Source organism: Enoplosus armatus, chromosome 22, assembly GCF_043641665.1.
Source record: "Enoplosus armatus isolate fEnoArm2 chromosome 22, fEnoArm2.hap1, whole genome shotgun sequence".
In the NCBI taxonomy this organism is placed as follows: Eukaryota; Metazoa; Chordata; class Actinopteri; order Centrarchiformes; family Enoplosidae; genus Enoplosus; species Enoplosus armatus.
In genome coordinates this window covers 4,025,226-4,040,124 of record NC_092201.1, presented here as the reverse complement: position 1 = coordinate 4,040,124, position 14,899 = coordinate 4,025,226, and the positions used below count along the sequence as shown (strand labels likewise).

Sequence of the window (14,899 nt, the reverse complement as noted above, 5' to 3'; positions counted from 1 at the left end):
TATTGATGTAGGGGGCTATAAATAGATGTTTTACCCCATGGGTAAGAGCGCAGGAATCCTCTCTCATTACTCCTCTTCCTTCAATTGATTTGTCTTGACAGAAACGTCCAACTCATGAATAACCATGACGTGGATTCATATTTGGACCGGCAGTGGAACTTTTGAACCCTAAAAGTGTGAATGTTTTAATTGCAGCATTCAGGATGCCCCTGAAGCACGAGTGTTGTAATTAATACATTTTAATATAGTAAAAGAAAAAAAAGGTTAAGGAGAATAGAGACAGAAACAGATTGACACAAAGGATTGCGAAGTGCGAGGACGTGATTTTCCCCTATTCTGTAATCCCATTTTAATTATTTATTTTATTGATATCCTCATATATTCTAAACATAGAAACATGGAAGGATTTACAATCCTATAAATTGATGTTATGGCTGCCAGTTTTAATTATTTCAACTAACTTAATTACCCTCGAATCAGTGCAACACTGTGTCGTGGTTTCTTAATTCATCCAAAATTGACCCAGAATCCAAAGGTGAATTGATTTAAGATGCAGATTATATTGTTAGTTTTCTTATCAGTGTAATCTTTAGTTTCTGCCGCTATCATTAGTGGATATTTCTTGCCAAAATGCACTATTTGAAATGGCTATTTCTTCATAGTTTAGGAGGAACTACAGAAGTTTTTCTGTAGTTTCTACAGTTTTAACATAAAACATTAACATGTAATCTATGTGATTATGTGAACAGTACAAAAACTAAAAGCAAACAAATAACTAATGGTTAGATTTTAAGAATGGTCAAAGAAATGTTCATCATGTGTCATCACACTCAGATGCTTCACCATCCAAATGTTTTGACTGTACAAACATTAATCCCAGTGAGCATTCTCACACTGCCAGAGAAGCTTTTTGAGGCCCATTAAAGATTTTCTCTCCTGTGAGATTGTCCCTGCTGCTCCGCTTGTTTCTGATACCCTCTGACTCAGACTTCTATTAAACCCTGTTTCAAAATTAGTCTGAGGGTGGTAATTAAGACATCATGGGCTACAACAGGTGTGAGCAGCGGTACTATCATCAGCAACGTCACAGTGGCGGGAAGACGTGATAATAGCAGGTTGGGAGGAGAAGGGTCTGCGAGATCAGACCACTCCAGCTGCTTTGCTGATTTACATGATGAGTAGAGGTGGAGGAGTCGGCATGAATCACCCGAGAGACAGATAGGACACAGCGGAGGATGTGAGCTTGAATCTAAATGCAGCCGTTCATCAGATGGCGCTCATTCCGTCACAGGTATGGCTCATCCAGCAGTTAGCCGATTCATAACACGGACACATCTGATGTCCAAATGAAACAGGTGGGCCGGGACATACAGGGAAACATTTTCCAGCAGGACACACAAATACAGATACAGACGTCAGATCTCTTCCACTGACTACACAGGAACAAACTGTCAGTTCAGGCAGACAAAAACACAGAAATATTGTCTTCAGGTGGACTATTCTTCAAGTTTAATCACTGACATAACAGACAATGCAGACACAATCCCGAACTCACAATGCTCCACAAGTTAGAATTGTAATATCAAAAATAGACTACACCGTTACTACACCGTGTTTGCAGCTCTGTGTCTAATTCTCACTGTAAAGAAAACTACATAAAAGCTGAGGTCCAAAGTCTGTTTTTGATTTTTTTGGCAGTCGTGGGAAGTGAATGCAAAAAAAGGCAGTGGTTAATAATGACAATGTTAACATGCTGATGTTTACCATGCTCATTGTCTTAGTTCTGTGTGTTAGCATGCTAATGTTAGCTAATTAACGCATGACACAAAGATCAGCTGATGAGAATGTTGTTAGTTTTGCAGGTACACTAAAGGTCATTAGACACCCCGACTAATTCTTGAGTCCAGGTGTTTCAGCCACACCCACTGCTAACAGGTGCATAACGTCCAGCACATGAAATCTCCACAGACCAACATTTAGAATTCAGAAAGGGTTGTAAAGAGCTCAGTGACTCTAAACATGGTAGGTGGTTTGTGGTAGGCCCCTTAGTTCCAGTGAAGGGTCTTCTTAATGTTACAGGATAACATTTTAGCCAATTGGGCACTTCCCCAAAACAGTTTGGGGAAGGCCCTTTGACGTCCCTCGGGTGATTCATGCCGACTCCTCCACCTCTACTTCATAGGGACGTGGTTAGACGAGTTTGCTGTGGAGGAACTTGATTGGCCTGCACAGAGGTCTGACCTCAACCCCACTGAAAACCTTTGGGAGGAATTAGAACGCAGATTGCAAGATAGGCCTTCTCCTCCGAACGTCAGTGCCTGACCTCACAAAATTTGGCTGAATGATCACAAATTCCCACAAACACACTCCAAAATATTGTGGAAAGCCTTCCCAGAAGAGTGGTGGCTGTTATTTTAATAATTGATCCTGTGGGAAACGTAATAGTACCACATTTCATGGCAAAAGACATGCTGCTAACAAACCTGAGTGACGAGAGATTACCACATTGAATAATCACTGGATTACTCACTGGACTAACAAAACACTCCAAAATCCCACTTCAGAGCCATATAGCCTTCACAACCAACAAATTAAGAGTGGAGTTAATAAATCAAATTTGCTTGAAACAGTATGTAGAGTATGTACTTTCAGTCAAAGCCACCACGTATCATGAGTGAATTTCAACCGTTCTTGACAAAGAGTTGCTTGTCCATTCAGAAACGTGATATATATAACTCTCTAACAACTCCATATAAAGTCTGGCATAGTGTTGATTCTAAAACACAATTAGCCCCAGAGCTCTTGTGAATACGTCACATCATGACATCCACAGTGATCCCCCGTCTCTGTGCTAACAGCAGCTAGCAGATGTGTGATGTCTGTATTGTATTTGAGTTATTTTTCCATGAATGAACAGCCTGAGCTCCTACACTCCAGTGGTGACTCATAGTTTTGACCTGCGTCCTTACAATGTGATCGTGGGCGCCGCCGCCAGGAAGCTGTTGGGTAACTGCATGGGTTTACACAGTATTTATAGTGTTCCCCTGCGATACATGACGAAACAAGAGCAACACACTCACTCCCTCGACATGACTCACTCTGAGGCCCTGTGTATTCTACAGGAGTCCTACAAGTCCAATACATCTGCATTTCCCACTCTTTAGATGAGCATGAGCGCAAACACAAACAGGAGCATGATCTAAAAGCATCAACTTTCTTTAGTGATTCATCTTTCGACAGGAGGTGTTATGGCATTATTGTATATTTGCATTTAAGTGTGCTGTTAAAGCATGAAGCTGGTGCTCTTCACGTCTTCGCCAAAAGAACCCGCTCTGACCTGCCCCTTGGTTTGAAAAATAATGAAATTCAGTATTTTTGGGGGTCTGAATACGGTTTATATTCTGAGGAGATCATGTGATTTCTAACCTTTCCAACCCCTACGAGGAGTCACAGGATGATAGCCGGGTTACTAAAAAAGCCTAAATCCTGATTAAACTAATATTTCTTAGGACTTTTCTCTAATCTTAGCTTCTCTACTGTGACATACTGTAGGTTTACCCTTTCAGGAGCATAAAAATGATTCAAATTAAACAATCTGACAACAAATATGAGTGGAGGAAGGTCTCTTTGTAATGAAACTTATAGATATGCACAAGGAAAAAAAGTTGGAAACCCATGATTTGAACTGTGCACATTTGTTAAGTACCTAACAAAATATTTAGTCGTAGAAGTACCAAAATTCTGATGCCAATACTGAGTCAGTCTGTAAAAAGGCTTTTCTGTGAAGTCTGAATGTTTTAAATGTAAAGAAATAAATGAATAAGCCAGTCATTAAATCAGCATCTGTTTTTCTTTAATCTCTTGGTTCAAAACTTTAAATGTACAAAAAAAGGTTGCAAAACATTGAAAAGCAAGTAAAATGTGGGTGAACGATTTTATCTGCATGTCATCTTTGAGCAACAGGTACTGCTCAAAGCCAAGTGCATTACAGTCAGTCAAAATCACCCACCAGAGGAAAAGTACAGTTTTTAACCTAGAGAGGAAGGCTTCAGCCGCATTGAATAAAAACCTGGAGCATTTCTACATTTAATTACAACTGTATATTATGTATTTTATTTTAATATCTGTTGTAAGGCGAGTGTCTCTTGGGGACAATAAAGTAAAGTGAATTAAAGTGAAGATATTGATCTTTTTTTAGATAGTCAAGGGAAAGGGTGGAGCCAATAAAACTATCTGCCAATGAGTGTATCGGCTCATGAACGTTTATGTTAATGAACATTTATAAAGGCTCTTTAACTAGTGTGGAGCTCTAAAACCAAACAATCTCTGGTGAAAAAGAGAGAAAAACAGAGTGTAATCATTTCAATTTGTCATAAAACAGCAAAACAAATATTTTTAATTAAGCAGCAGCAGTGATCAGAGCACAGAAAACATCTTCGGATTAAGCAACTTGATATGTCACTTAAGAGGGTCTGGGAAGTAGTTAACAATCCTCTGTCACTATTCTCATTTAGACTATATAACAGACGGATAGCTACATTCCAGCATAGACAGACATTAAAGCTATGTACTCATGAAGTAACTCTCAAAGGGCTGCAATGAGGTGCTGATAGGATGCATGGCAACATCAAATCTTTATATGGCCGGAGGGATCAGGACTCGAAAACTTGCAGGATGCTGAGGAGGTGCGGAGATTAATGCCCTGTCGGATAGGCTACATCTTTTTTATACCTCTGGCCACCACCAACTCCCACCTCAATTTGGAGGAGGTTGGAGATAAGCCCAAACGGCACAGTCTCTAGGGCAGGCTAATTTATCCACTGGCTAAAGGCATCCAGAGAGCTGGAGCGCAAGCATTTCTCTAAGCTAGTTTCCCCGCTGGCATTCTGCGTGCATGTGTGTGTTTGCCTTAAAGAAACCACCTGCCAGAAAGGTAAAACAAGGTTATGTTTTTATATCTAACTTAACCCGTGAACTCACTAATTCATTTAATAAGGTGCAGCGTGGCAAAAAAATCTGCTCTTGGATTAAATCATGATTATTACTTGAGTACCCAATTCTCTGCCAAATTAATAATATAACAGGCACTACTTCAGTTTGCTGAAGTGATTTATGTGCCAATTTAAGTCCAGCCACTGGTAGAAGAAGTATTCAGATCCTAAAGAAAAAGTAGCAATACCACACTATAAAAGTACAGAAGTATTAACGATAAAATATATTTAAAGCGGCTATAATCAATATCTTTATAATAACATATAACAGGACAATGTGAAAGGGCTTGCTCGTAGTGATGGACCTACAGAGGCTCATCCCCTGAATCTGCAGCTCCCCTCCACTTTATGGAGCTTTATATCGAGTTTCAGCTCATTGTTTAGCTTACTTGTTTTCCTCTCACGGCTCTCATAGTGTCGTTTACAGCCACAGCAGGCAGCTGTTTTCAGTGGAGAAAAAGCCCTGAAAACCCTCTGTACACTACCTGCCTCACCAAACAGCAGACAGACACAGTTAGCTGCTGAACACTGTGGAGCATTTAGCAGCCAAAGAGCCAGATATTTCCCTCAGGAGTTGGTAGAAACCAAAAGTAGAGCTAAAAGGAGAGTGAATATTGCACTTACATTCAACAGGTGACCAGAAACACGACGCCAAATGAATGACAATGTCCTGACACAGCTGCTGGATGTGTAAATAAGCAACTGTTTGCTAACAAGTTCATCACATCAACTTAAAAGTTGATAAAATGTCAATGTTGTGTTAATAATTTGTTTCCACTGACCAAAAAATCAGTTATTGCAGGTTTACAGTATCAAAAGTAAAAGTATTTAATTTTTTCCTGGTTGTAGTTATTATTATTTACAGTAAATATATTATATTACTATATTATTATTATTATTATTATTATATTATACTTTTGAGGGACGTCACCTTGAACTCTGGGAAACTGTGATGGACATTTTGTATTGTTTTTTAAAGACTAAACAATCAATTAAAAGAATGATCAATAGACTAATCCATAATGACAATATTCATTAGTTGCAGCCTTAGTTTAATCTTTAACAATGGGTTGTATTCTATAATATCATTGTATATTTTCTAAGTGAAATCGTAATGTAACAACAGCTGTCAAGTAAATGTAGTCATCATCAAAGCACCAAATGGAAATACTCAAGTACTCCAAATTGTACTTCAGTAGAGTACTTGAGTAAATGTAATTCTTTCCACCACTGATCCCAAATGTCAAATGTTAGAGCATTTCTAGAGGACTGTGTGCTTTAATCTTATAGGACCTCTCTTCTTTGGATGACGTCTTAATTTGTTGTTCAAGCCCCGGAAAAAAAGACTTGATTGACGAGTGAACTATTTCAAAACGGCACCCCACTGTCTGTCTGAAAGCTGGGATAATGTGACGAGCTATTGCTGTTACTTTGTTATATTTTTACCATGATATCATAAAACAGACATTTCTCTTTGCTGTCACTGGATGTAAAAAGCACCACAACAAGATGAAACAGAAATGTTTAAAACTTAATAACCCTGAAGCTCACAGGAGTTTGCTGTATCACGAAACAGAGTGAATGAGTCTGAAAATGTGTTTTTATCTCTCGTGGTGCTTACCAACAGGCATAATCTAATTTGGTTCTCATTAAAGAATATCCTAAATAATTAATAGGAACCTTGAGCGACTACATCACACAGGCTCATGACAGCCATTTTGCTGGATACTGTGGAGTTAAATACACACTGAGGCACGCAGACGTGGGAAATTTAGACATTACGACTGAATTAAGAAGGCCATCACTTGTATTGTTTTGTTCCTCCACGGCTACATTTATATGCAGGCAGTCGGCTCGACCAGCTGTTGTTTACCTTCTATGTATTCATATCTTTACATTAACTATTTTTATAATCATGTCTCCATCGTGTGAGAATCAACTAATCAAACCACAGAAGACAGAAACCTACAAGGAGTCAATTGCCAGTTATTTTCTTCTCTCCTTGAAATCTTCTTCTGTGATACAAAGAAGTGATGATCCACGTTTAGACATGAAAACATGAAAAAGCAAAAGCAGTGAGATATTTCCACCTGTTGAACAGTAGAATAAAGTCGGTCTCTATGATCTCTATGAATCAAGTTGATCTTAAAAACGTATACAATCTTTTTCAGCCTAACTCACTAACAATTAATAAAAAGGAATGAAGGAATTATGATAAACAACATTAAAGCAGTACTTATAACGTATTCTAACACCTGATTAATGTAAATACTAATTTTGTTCTACTTGAAGCTTTTTCTTGCACCAACTTCTGAGGAAAATATCTGGCTCTTTGGCTACTAGATGCCTTCATCAGCTAGTTGCTAAAATTATCTGTCTGTTTTATTGGTGCTGGGTAGGTAGCAGCGGAGAATTTAGCCTGAAAACAGCTGCTGCTGCTGCTGCAAACAGGGTTGGAATTTGCAGGCTATAAAACTACTGAACAATGAACTAAAAGAGGCTACAAGGCTCACTATAACTCCAGAGTTAGGTGATCATTTTAAGCAGCATCGCCATACGCAACACAATGACTTCACATTACTCATTTGAACCATTGTTGATATAGAAAAACCTTGAAACAGTTGTGATTTTCAAAAATTGCACAAATACAGTTTCGGATGTGACAGAAACTCATGTACACATACAGCATATTTGCCCTGTGTTTACATCTTCAAAATATTTATGGCTAAATGGGAAAACAGCGTTGACAATTAATATAAAATATTAATATCCTATGGATAACAGAAGCACATAATACGCTCCTGGTCAGAACTGAAAGGGTGACCCAGGAACAGTCAGTCAAGCAGCGCTTACATTATCCTCTAGTCTCTGCTGGGTACTAATGAGCAGACAGCGCCCCCCTGATGTGCCTGCAGCTGCTGTTCCTGATACGCACACACACACACACACACACACACACACACACACAGCCTTTTTTTAATATGAGAGGACAGTTTCTACTCCATGTGCATCACCATAAAGTGCATGCTTTCGATCAAACCTAAATGGGATCCCTCCCAACCGAGCAGTAACAGGTGTAGATAAACCGAATCACCATCCAGCAACAACTTGTTATCAAATTCACTTCAGCGGCAGAGTTTTGGGAACATTTTGTTCCCTGGTGTGACATTGGTAGTCGACTGATGTACCGGTGTGTCCCGACGCTGTCAAGTCAGGCATTTGTCACAACATCATCATTACAGACCCCACACCTTTGAGCTGAAGAGACAGGGTGTATGTACGAGTGGGTGTGTTGAGGCTGGAGTGGAGGTATAACGACCTGATCTCAGGCCTCTCCCAGTCTCCTTGGTAACCTGTTGGCATACTGCCGTGTCTGGAAGGCTTTAATGGCTTGTCACAGCCATGAGAGCAAAACAGCGGTAAGGCATTCACAGTCCAAGCCTGAGTGACAATCAAAAACTGCAGGGGAGAGAAATGTTCCTGTACCTCGCTCTAATGTACGTTTCACTGCAGTTCACTGACTAATCATTGGTAAAGGTCTGGTGAAAAAGTCTGATTGAACGTATGCAATGGGATAACTGCATGGACCAAGACAAGAGGTCTGTACCGACTCAAGTTTTCAGTTTTTTAAAAGCTTTACAGTTGGTTTCAAATTAAATATAAACCCATGACTGGTGTAAACTTGGCTGCCTGAGTTAACTGTATAACTGAATTAATTAAAAATTAAAAACATTTAGTTGTGTAACGCACATTTTCCAAGTGTGTGTATTAAAAGCAGTTGGCTTCAAACTGGCGCTCTAGTGCCACCTAGTGGAGATAATACTTCACTACTGAACACTTTGGCTGTCATTTGACCTAAAGCAGGATGATATTTTAGGACTACAATAGACAATTCAGATCATTGCAGTGTGGTTTTCGACCTTTCAGTGATCAAACTGGATTAAATCTACATATACAAATGTAGATTTATACAATTTCAAAACACATACTGTTATTTTTATGGCATTTTTGCATTTTAATTAAGTTTAAATGTTGTTTTGATGTACAGATTAAGATAATTTTGATGCTAAATGTATGATAGTTGTTCAGAATGGTTTTAGAAACATGAAATATTTGATAAAACATATTAAAGAAATTGTGATAAAACTGGTGAGGATGTGGGGAAAATACTGCCAACACATATTGATCAAATTGAAGATTTGATGTTAACGTTCATTAGATAAACAAAATCCTTCTAAATTGTGTTTACTAGCATTTATTGTGAACTATCATTTGCTACAGAATCCTGACTTGATTAATGAAAACAGAGACCGTATAGAAACAAAACTAGGAAGTTTGTTTTGAATTATTTTGCCAATCAGTGGCAATTTCTCTTTTAAATCTGTTCTGTTTGTGCGGACGAGTGCGTAAATAGCTTTTTGCAAAAGGATGAGAAAAGTAAATTAAGAGTTTTGAAGAACTGGGTTTTGTTGATTGCAGTTAAACGCCTTTAAGACATCAAACACCCCTCTGTACGGCTGCTTCCACTCTGCAGACTCTCAGGGTCGTGGGCTTGACCCCTCAGTCAACAGTTGGGTCTTTTCACTAAAAGCACTGCCGACCTACACTGCTAGTCCTGAGCCTCAGAGACTAAATTAGCTCCTTAAAAAGTCAGCTGTGCAACACCTGTTAGATCTTAACACAACCCCACCCAAACTGCCAAAATGACCAGTCATTCAATTAAGTATTACAACAAAAAAAACACACTTCTGCCTTGAGAGGCACCTTTTTCAAAAAACAGTGACATCTTTCAAGAGGTGTCTTGGGTAAAAAGGTAACAGCAGAGTGAACTGCATTTTTCAATAATGAAAACAATGTCACTTGACTCTAAAAGATATTAAAACGTGTCCTGATTTGAAGACTTTTAAACCCTTGATAACAAATGTTAGAATATCTAAGGGAAAAAGGTCGTGGACACGGATCCTTAACAACTGTACAGGTGAAAATACTGTTGGTATGCAAGGATAAAACAACCATGAAGCATATATCTAGTGGAGTAGTGAAAGTAACACCACCACGCATTCAATCAGGTTTAATACAGTCTTCAACCGCAGCTTGTGAACAGATGAACAGGTGAATACCAGCATCAAGGTAGAGCAATCAGATATCTATACATCATTCAAAATGTTATGGCTTGATTAACTTCTTTTACTTCAGTCCCGGTTCCCCACCCACAAAGTTCCCACTCAAATCCACACAACTTTTATGATACAAGTTGGAAATAGGAGCCAAATAGTCCAGAAACAACTTGCGAGCGGGCCTCACTTCCAGGAGCCAGACTTGCCCTTGGCCCCGCGTGAGGTCTTGGATGCTTTGGAGCCCCTCTGGTGGTCGCTGACTCGGTTTCGTAGCACGTAGATGTCGTACTTCTGCCTCTTGAGCTTTTCAGCCAGCTCAAACTTCTCTGCGTGCAGCTGGTGGAGCCACTGCCAGAGGTCCTGCACCTTCTCTGCCAGCTTCTCCTGGTTCAGGTGGTCGATGTTGAGTGGCTTCCGGCGGTCCATCAGGGCCTTCTTCTTCTCCTCTCGTGCTGTCAGCTTCTTCCCCTTCTTCTGGTCCACCTTCTGCAGGTAGCCGCCAAAGGACTTGTTGGTGAATATCTTCTTCTTCTTCGCCTCCTCCTCAGCGCGCAGTTTGGCCGCCTCCTCCTCGCGCCTCGCCCTCTCCTCTGCCAAACGTGCTTGGCGTTCGCGCTCCTGCTCGGTGCGGACACGCTGTTGCTCCGCTCTGTCGGATCGACGCCGTTCAATGCGGTTTCGCAGCGCGACCAGCTCTTCCTCCTCTTTCTGGCGGGTGGAGAAATGAGACTCGATCAAGGTCTGGAGGTCGTTGAAATCCTTTTCGACTCTCTTGCGGTGCAGGTCGTCAAAGTCCACCTTCTCACCATCAGGGAGCTTTGGAGGAGCAATATTGGGCACATAAGTTGTCTTAGGCCGCGGTTTGGACTCCTCCTCGTGCTCATTCTCCTCTGCATGCTCTTCTTTCTTCTCTGCTTCATCGTCACTCTGCTCCTTTTCCTCTTCTTCAACTTCTTCTTCCTCCTCATTCACCTCCTCCTCTTCCTCCTCATTCACCTCCTCTCCGTCCTCCTCCTGTTCGTACTCCTCTCCTTCCTCCTCCTGTTCGTACTCCTCCACAATTTCCTCTGTGTCTGACATGATGGTACCTCGGAGGCTTTCTAGGGAAGAGAAACACCAAGACCAGCTGGTGTCTTGCACACAAGTGATGACTGGGGTCTCGGGCGAGCAGCTAGGGGGTTTTTAAGGACTCGCCTTTACCATGTGACCGCAGGCTGAGCAAAGTCTCCTGAGTGTAGGTCAGCAGCAGGGCGGATTTTGAGACAGATGGAATAGTCTATTTTCTCCTCACCAAGTCTTGTCAACCACACACACCCCCACTTATCCCCTATAGACCCCCCTGCTCTCAACCCTAACCCCGTAGCGCTCCTCATTCCTTTGTAAGGACAAGATGAGAGACTATTTCAGATACACAACAGATGCACACACATACTTGTGCTTTCCAGTCCCACAAAGCAACACAACATACTGCCATCCAGAACAAATAACATCCATATTCTTAAACACCTACTGAGCCTCTGGCGCTGACAAGAGATGTGGAAGAAGAAATATAGAAAAATGTACAACTCATCTAATCTATGGATATTTCACAACGTATGCAATTTGGGGGACTCGCAAATCCATCATGATAGTGTATAAGCCACCGTGGGCAGAGCGGGTGGTGTTTAAGAACTTCCATTAACAAAGCACATTGCAATCTCTTAAGTACGTCAGAGCTGGTGAGGATTTTAATGACAGGAAGTTACAGCTGTCACATTTTCCAAAATGAGCCATTACCTTGAATATATTGTGCCCTGCAGCCTTAACAAACTAAGATGTTATTTTTGAGTAAGAGAGAAATAACACTGTGAAGATGATTATGGGCACAGCTGAACTATATTTACAGTCTTATATATAAATAAATGGAAGCTTGAAGGTCATTTAAACTGTCTATCTATCTATTTATCTATCTTATTATTATTATTATTATTATAGCAGTCAGTCAGTGCATTTTAAATATTGGTAACAGTTATTTCTGTAAAGACAAGCAACACAAAGCACCACAAAAGACCTCCAATAAGAACAATGACGTGCAAGATGAGCTTTACTGCCCCGGCCTTGTCTCCACTTTGGAATGTAATTAAAACATTCTTGCTATGGGAGGCTTTCTGCTTTCAGCACTGAGTGGATTAAAGTGTAATTGCTCCCATGCTGCAACATTTAAATACTGATGTCAAGAATTTATGTTCCCAGGTCTTGAGTTATCAGTGGAAAAGGACAAATGCAGTATTTAGAGGATGAGATAAGTGACAGGGAGGGACAGGTGTTCTGTTGCGTCTGAGAATCCCAGTTTAACTGATGCATGCGCCTCCTTAGGATAAAGCCTCTGACGTTATACTGCTGTACATGTATGAGGCAGATAACTCATCTCCAGGGGGGTTGATTTCAGTAATATAACTCTTCTGGAGCTCTGACTGAGTGAAGATAGGCTAATTATGGCCTTAGAGGACCAAAAAACAAATCTTAATGCCTATAAGAATGTTTCATGCCTGTCTCATCCCAGAGTGGACTGAGCTCCACTAAAACATGCCAGTGCACAACATGAGGACAGCAGCTGGTTCTAGTATAATCAAGGCACTCCTGGTTGCTGGTGGCAAGGGACAACTGTGTCCATCAGCAAAGAAAGGCAACAAATGACAAGGGCTATAAATACCCACACCCTCTGCTGTTTAACACATTCCAAAATGAACAAATAGAGTGATACAATAAAGCTCAACTGGTTTCACCATCAAATTGGAAAAAAAGAGGGTGACATCCTCTTCAAATCATCATCTTCAAAATAGATGTTGTTTACTATAAATAATGAACCAGGATTCAGAATAAAGCAGTCACTTGTCATGTCCTAATCAAACCAGTGAAAACCTTTTCATGAACCTTTTCCATGAACTGCACAGACAGGAAAAGTCTGTGCAGTTCATGGAAAGAAGCAGTTATACTTCAGAAGGCAACCCTGAGTGCACAGTGACATCGTCTGGTCAAAATGGTGCAGCACAGTTAACCGTTAAGCGTGACATTTCCAGTCAACACAATGGTGAAAGTGAATGGTTATAACCTTCATGAAGGACCCAACACTACTTTAAGTGTTTTATTTAAGAATATATCTAAATATGCACACACTAAAAATACAAATAATATACTCACCCATGACAGCACATGTAACCTAAAATTCCACTGCAGAAGACAGGAGTGAATCTTCAGCTATATCCTCAGCAGCTCACGTCTTCTTCTTTTTCCAGCGTTATCTGTGTGCTACCAAAAGAAAAGCATTCATTTAAAATGTTGAACTAATTTTTATTTACTTTAATCCTAGTGTTGGCTTATTAAAATCCAATATGTAGACAAGAACTGGAGTGGTAACCCTCCCCTTTGCCAAAAACTGGGCTAGCACATTTGGTGAAGGTAACCATTTCTACATTAAATAAGGAAATATTTATTGTTATATGCATAATATGGGCTATGCATGAGAAAATATACCAATTGCCAGTTAATTAGATACACCTAGCTAAACCTAATGCACCCTAATACAACAGTCCAGCAATCTATCCAATGTTTATTCAGTTTTGGTTGAAACTGTTTTAGAGAGATGTTGATTCAACTATATGATAATTTTGGAGGCTGCAGTTTATGGTGCATACAAAGAGGTGTTTCTGTTCTTTAGCCTAGCCTCATTGATATAAATGGGGTGGACAAAATAATAGAAACAGCTGTCAGTACATTGCAATGCATTAGCACCACAAACTGCAGCCTCCAGACTGACCATGAGTGTATATTCCTTGTGTTTCCCAAAAAGGTAATTGACAGACAAAGGAATTATTATCTTAGCTGTTCCTAATGTTTGGAGTTAAGACATCAAAGAGGTTTAAAGATATCTTATTATCTTATTAGTCCAAATAGAATTTGGATATGGGAGGGGAAGTGTTGTGTAATATGTACTGAAAATACTGACGTACATTAAAAATACATTTGGGGTCTTTGAGACTCCAGACATAAGTTAATGTACCACTTCCTGTAGTGGATCTTTGCAACGTACCATCATTATTATAATCATGTTCATAAGCAATCCTCATTAAATTAGGAAAAGCCATTTAGTTTTAAGACGATAAAACAATGTTAAGTATGTTTTCTGAGCTGTTGAAGAGGGCCCTTGCCATCCAGGACCCCAAACAAAACATTATGCTAGGTCTACAGTTAAGCTAATATAAGCTAAGCTAACTACTTAGTTTATTAGTTTTTCCATTCATCGGAGCTGCAGTATGTTTACATGTTACTATCTAGCATTTAGTTAAATCTAGTCTGCTAATTCTTGTGAGGCTATCCATTCATGAGCCAGGTAATGTAAACTAGCATACACAGTGAGTAGTGAAAGGATTTAATATTATTATTCTTCAGTCGAGTTGTGAATCCTTACATGCTAGCTTGTGTTAGCTTATAGTTTAGCTTCAACACACGGAAGAAAGGGGATAGAAACGCACAGAAACTCATAGATAACGACTTAGCTTTGACATTTAGGGCAGTATCACATCAATACTGTGTCATTCTACCTTCAACACCCGTGAAGGAGCCTGTCAGGGGTCGGACTAGTACAGTGAACATGGCGGCGGCCGTAAATGGTCCGGTAGGCGGGACTGGACCTCAGACAAACACCGCCTCCGCGCGGTCGGTCCTGCAGGCGGTCACGTGCCTCTCATGCGCTTGGGCCGTCTGACTCCGCCCACCCGAAACCTCCCGTGTTATGAAAGCAGAGCAGTGGGT

The 14,899-nt window shown here is 40.2% G+C and overlaps 1 protein-coding gene across 3 annotated transcripts; it reads right to left on the bottom strand.

Moving 5' to 3' along the window:
- Positions 1–10,291: 10,291 nt before the first annotated feature.
- On the bottom strand, positions 10,292–11,188 carry tnnt2c (troponin T2c, cardiac). 3 transcript variants are annotated; one of them, XM_070928695.1, is made up of 2 exons: positions 11,105–11,188; positions 10,292–11,041 (listed from the first exon to the last, which is right to left on the bottom strand). In XM_070928695.1, the coding sequence occupies exons 1-2, from the start codon at positions 11,186–11,188 to the stop codon at positions 10,292–10,294; spliced, it is 834 nt and encodes a 277-aa protein (XP_070784796.1). The 3 variants fall into 3 exon arrangements, with proteins under 3 accessions (XP_070784796.1, XP_070784797.1, XP_070784795.1); XM_070928696.1 differs by having other exon boundaries at positions 10,292–11,074; positions 11,150–11,188; XM_070928694.1 differs by having other exon boundaries at positions 10,292–11,188.
- Between the last annotated feature and the right edge of the window lie 3,711 nt (positions 11,189–14,899).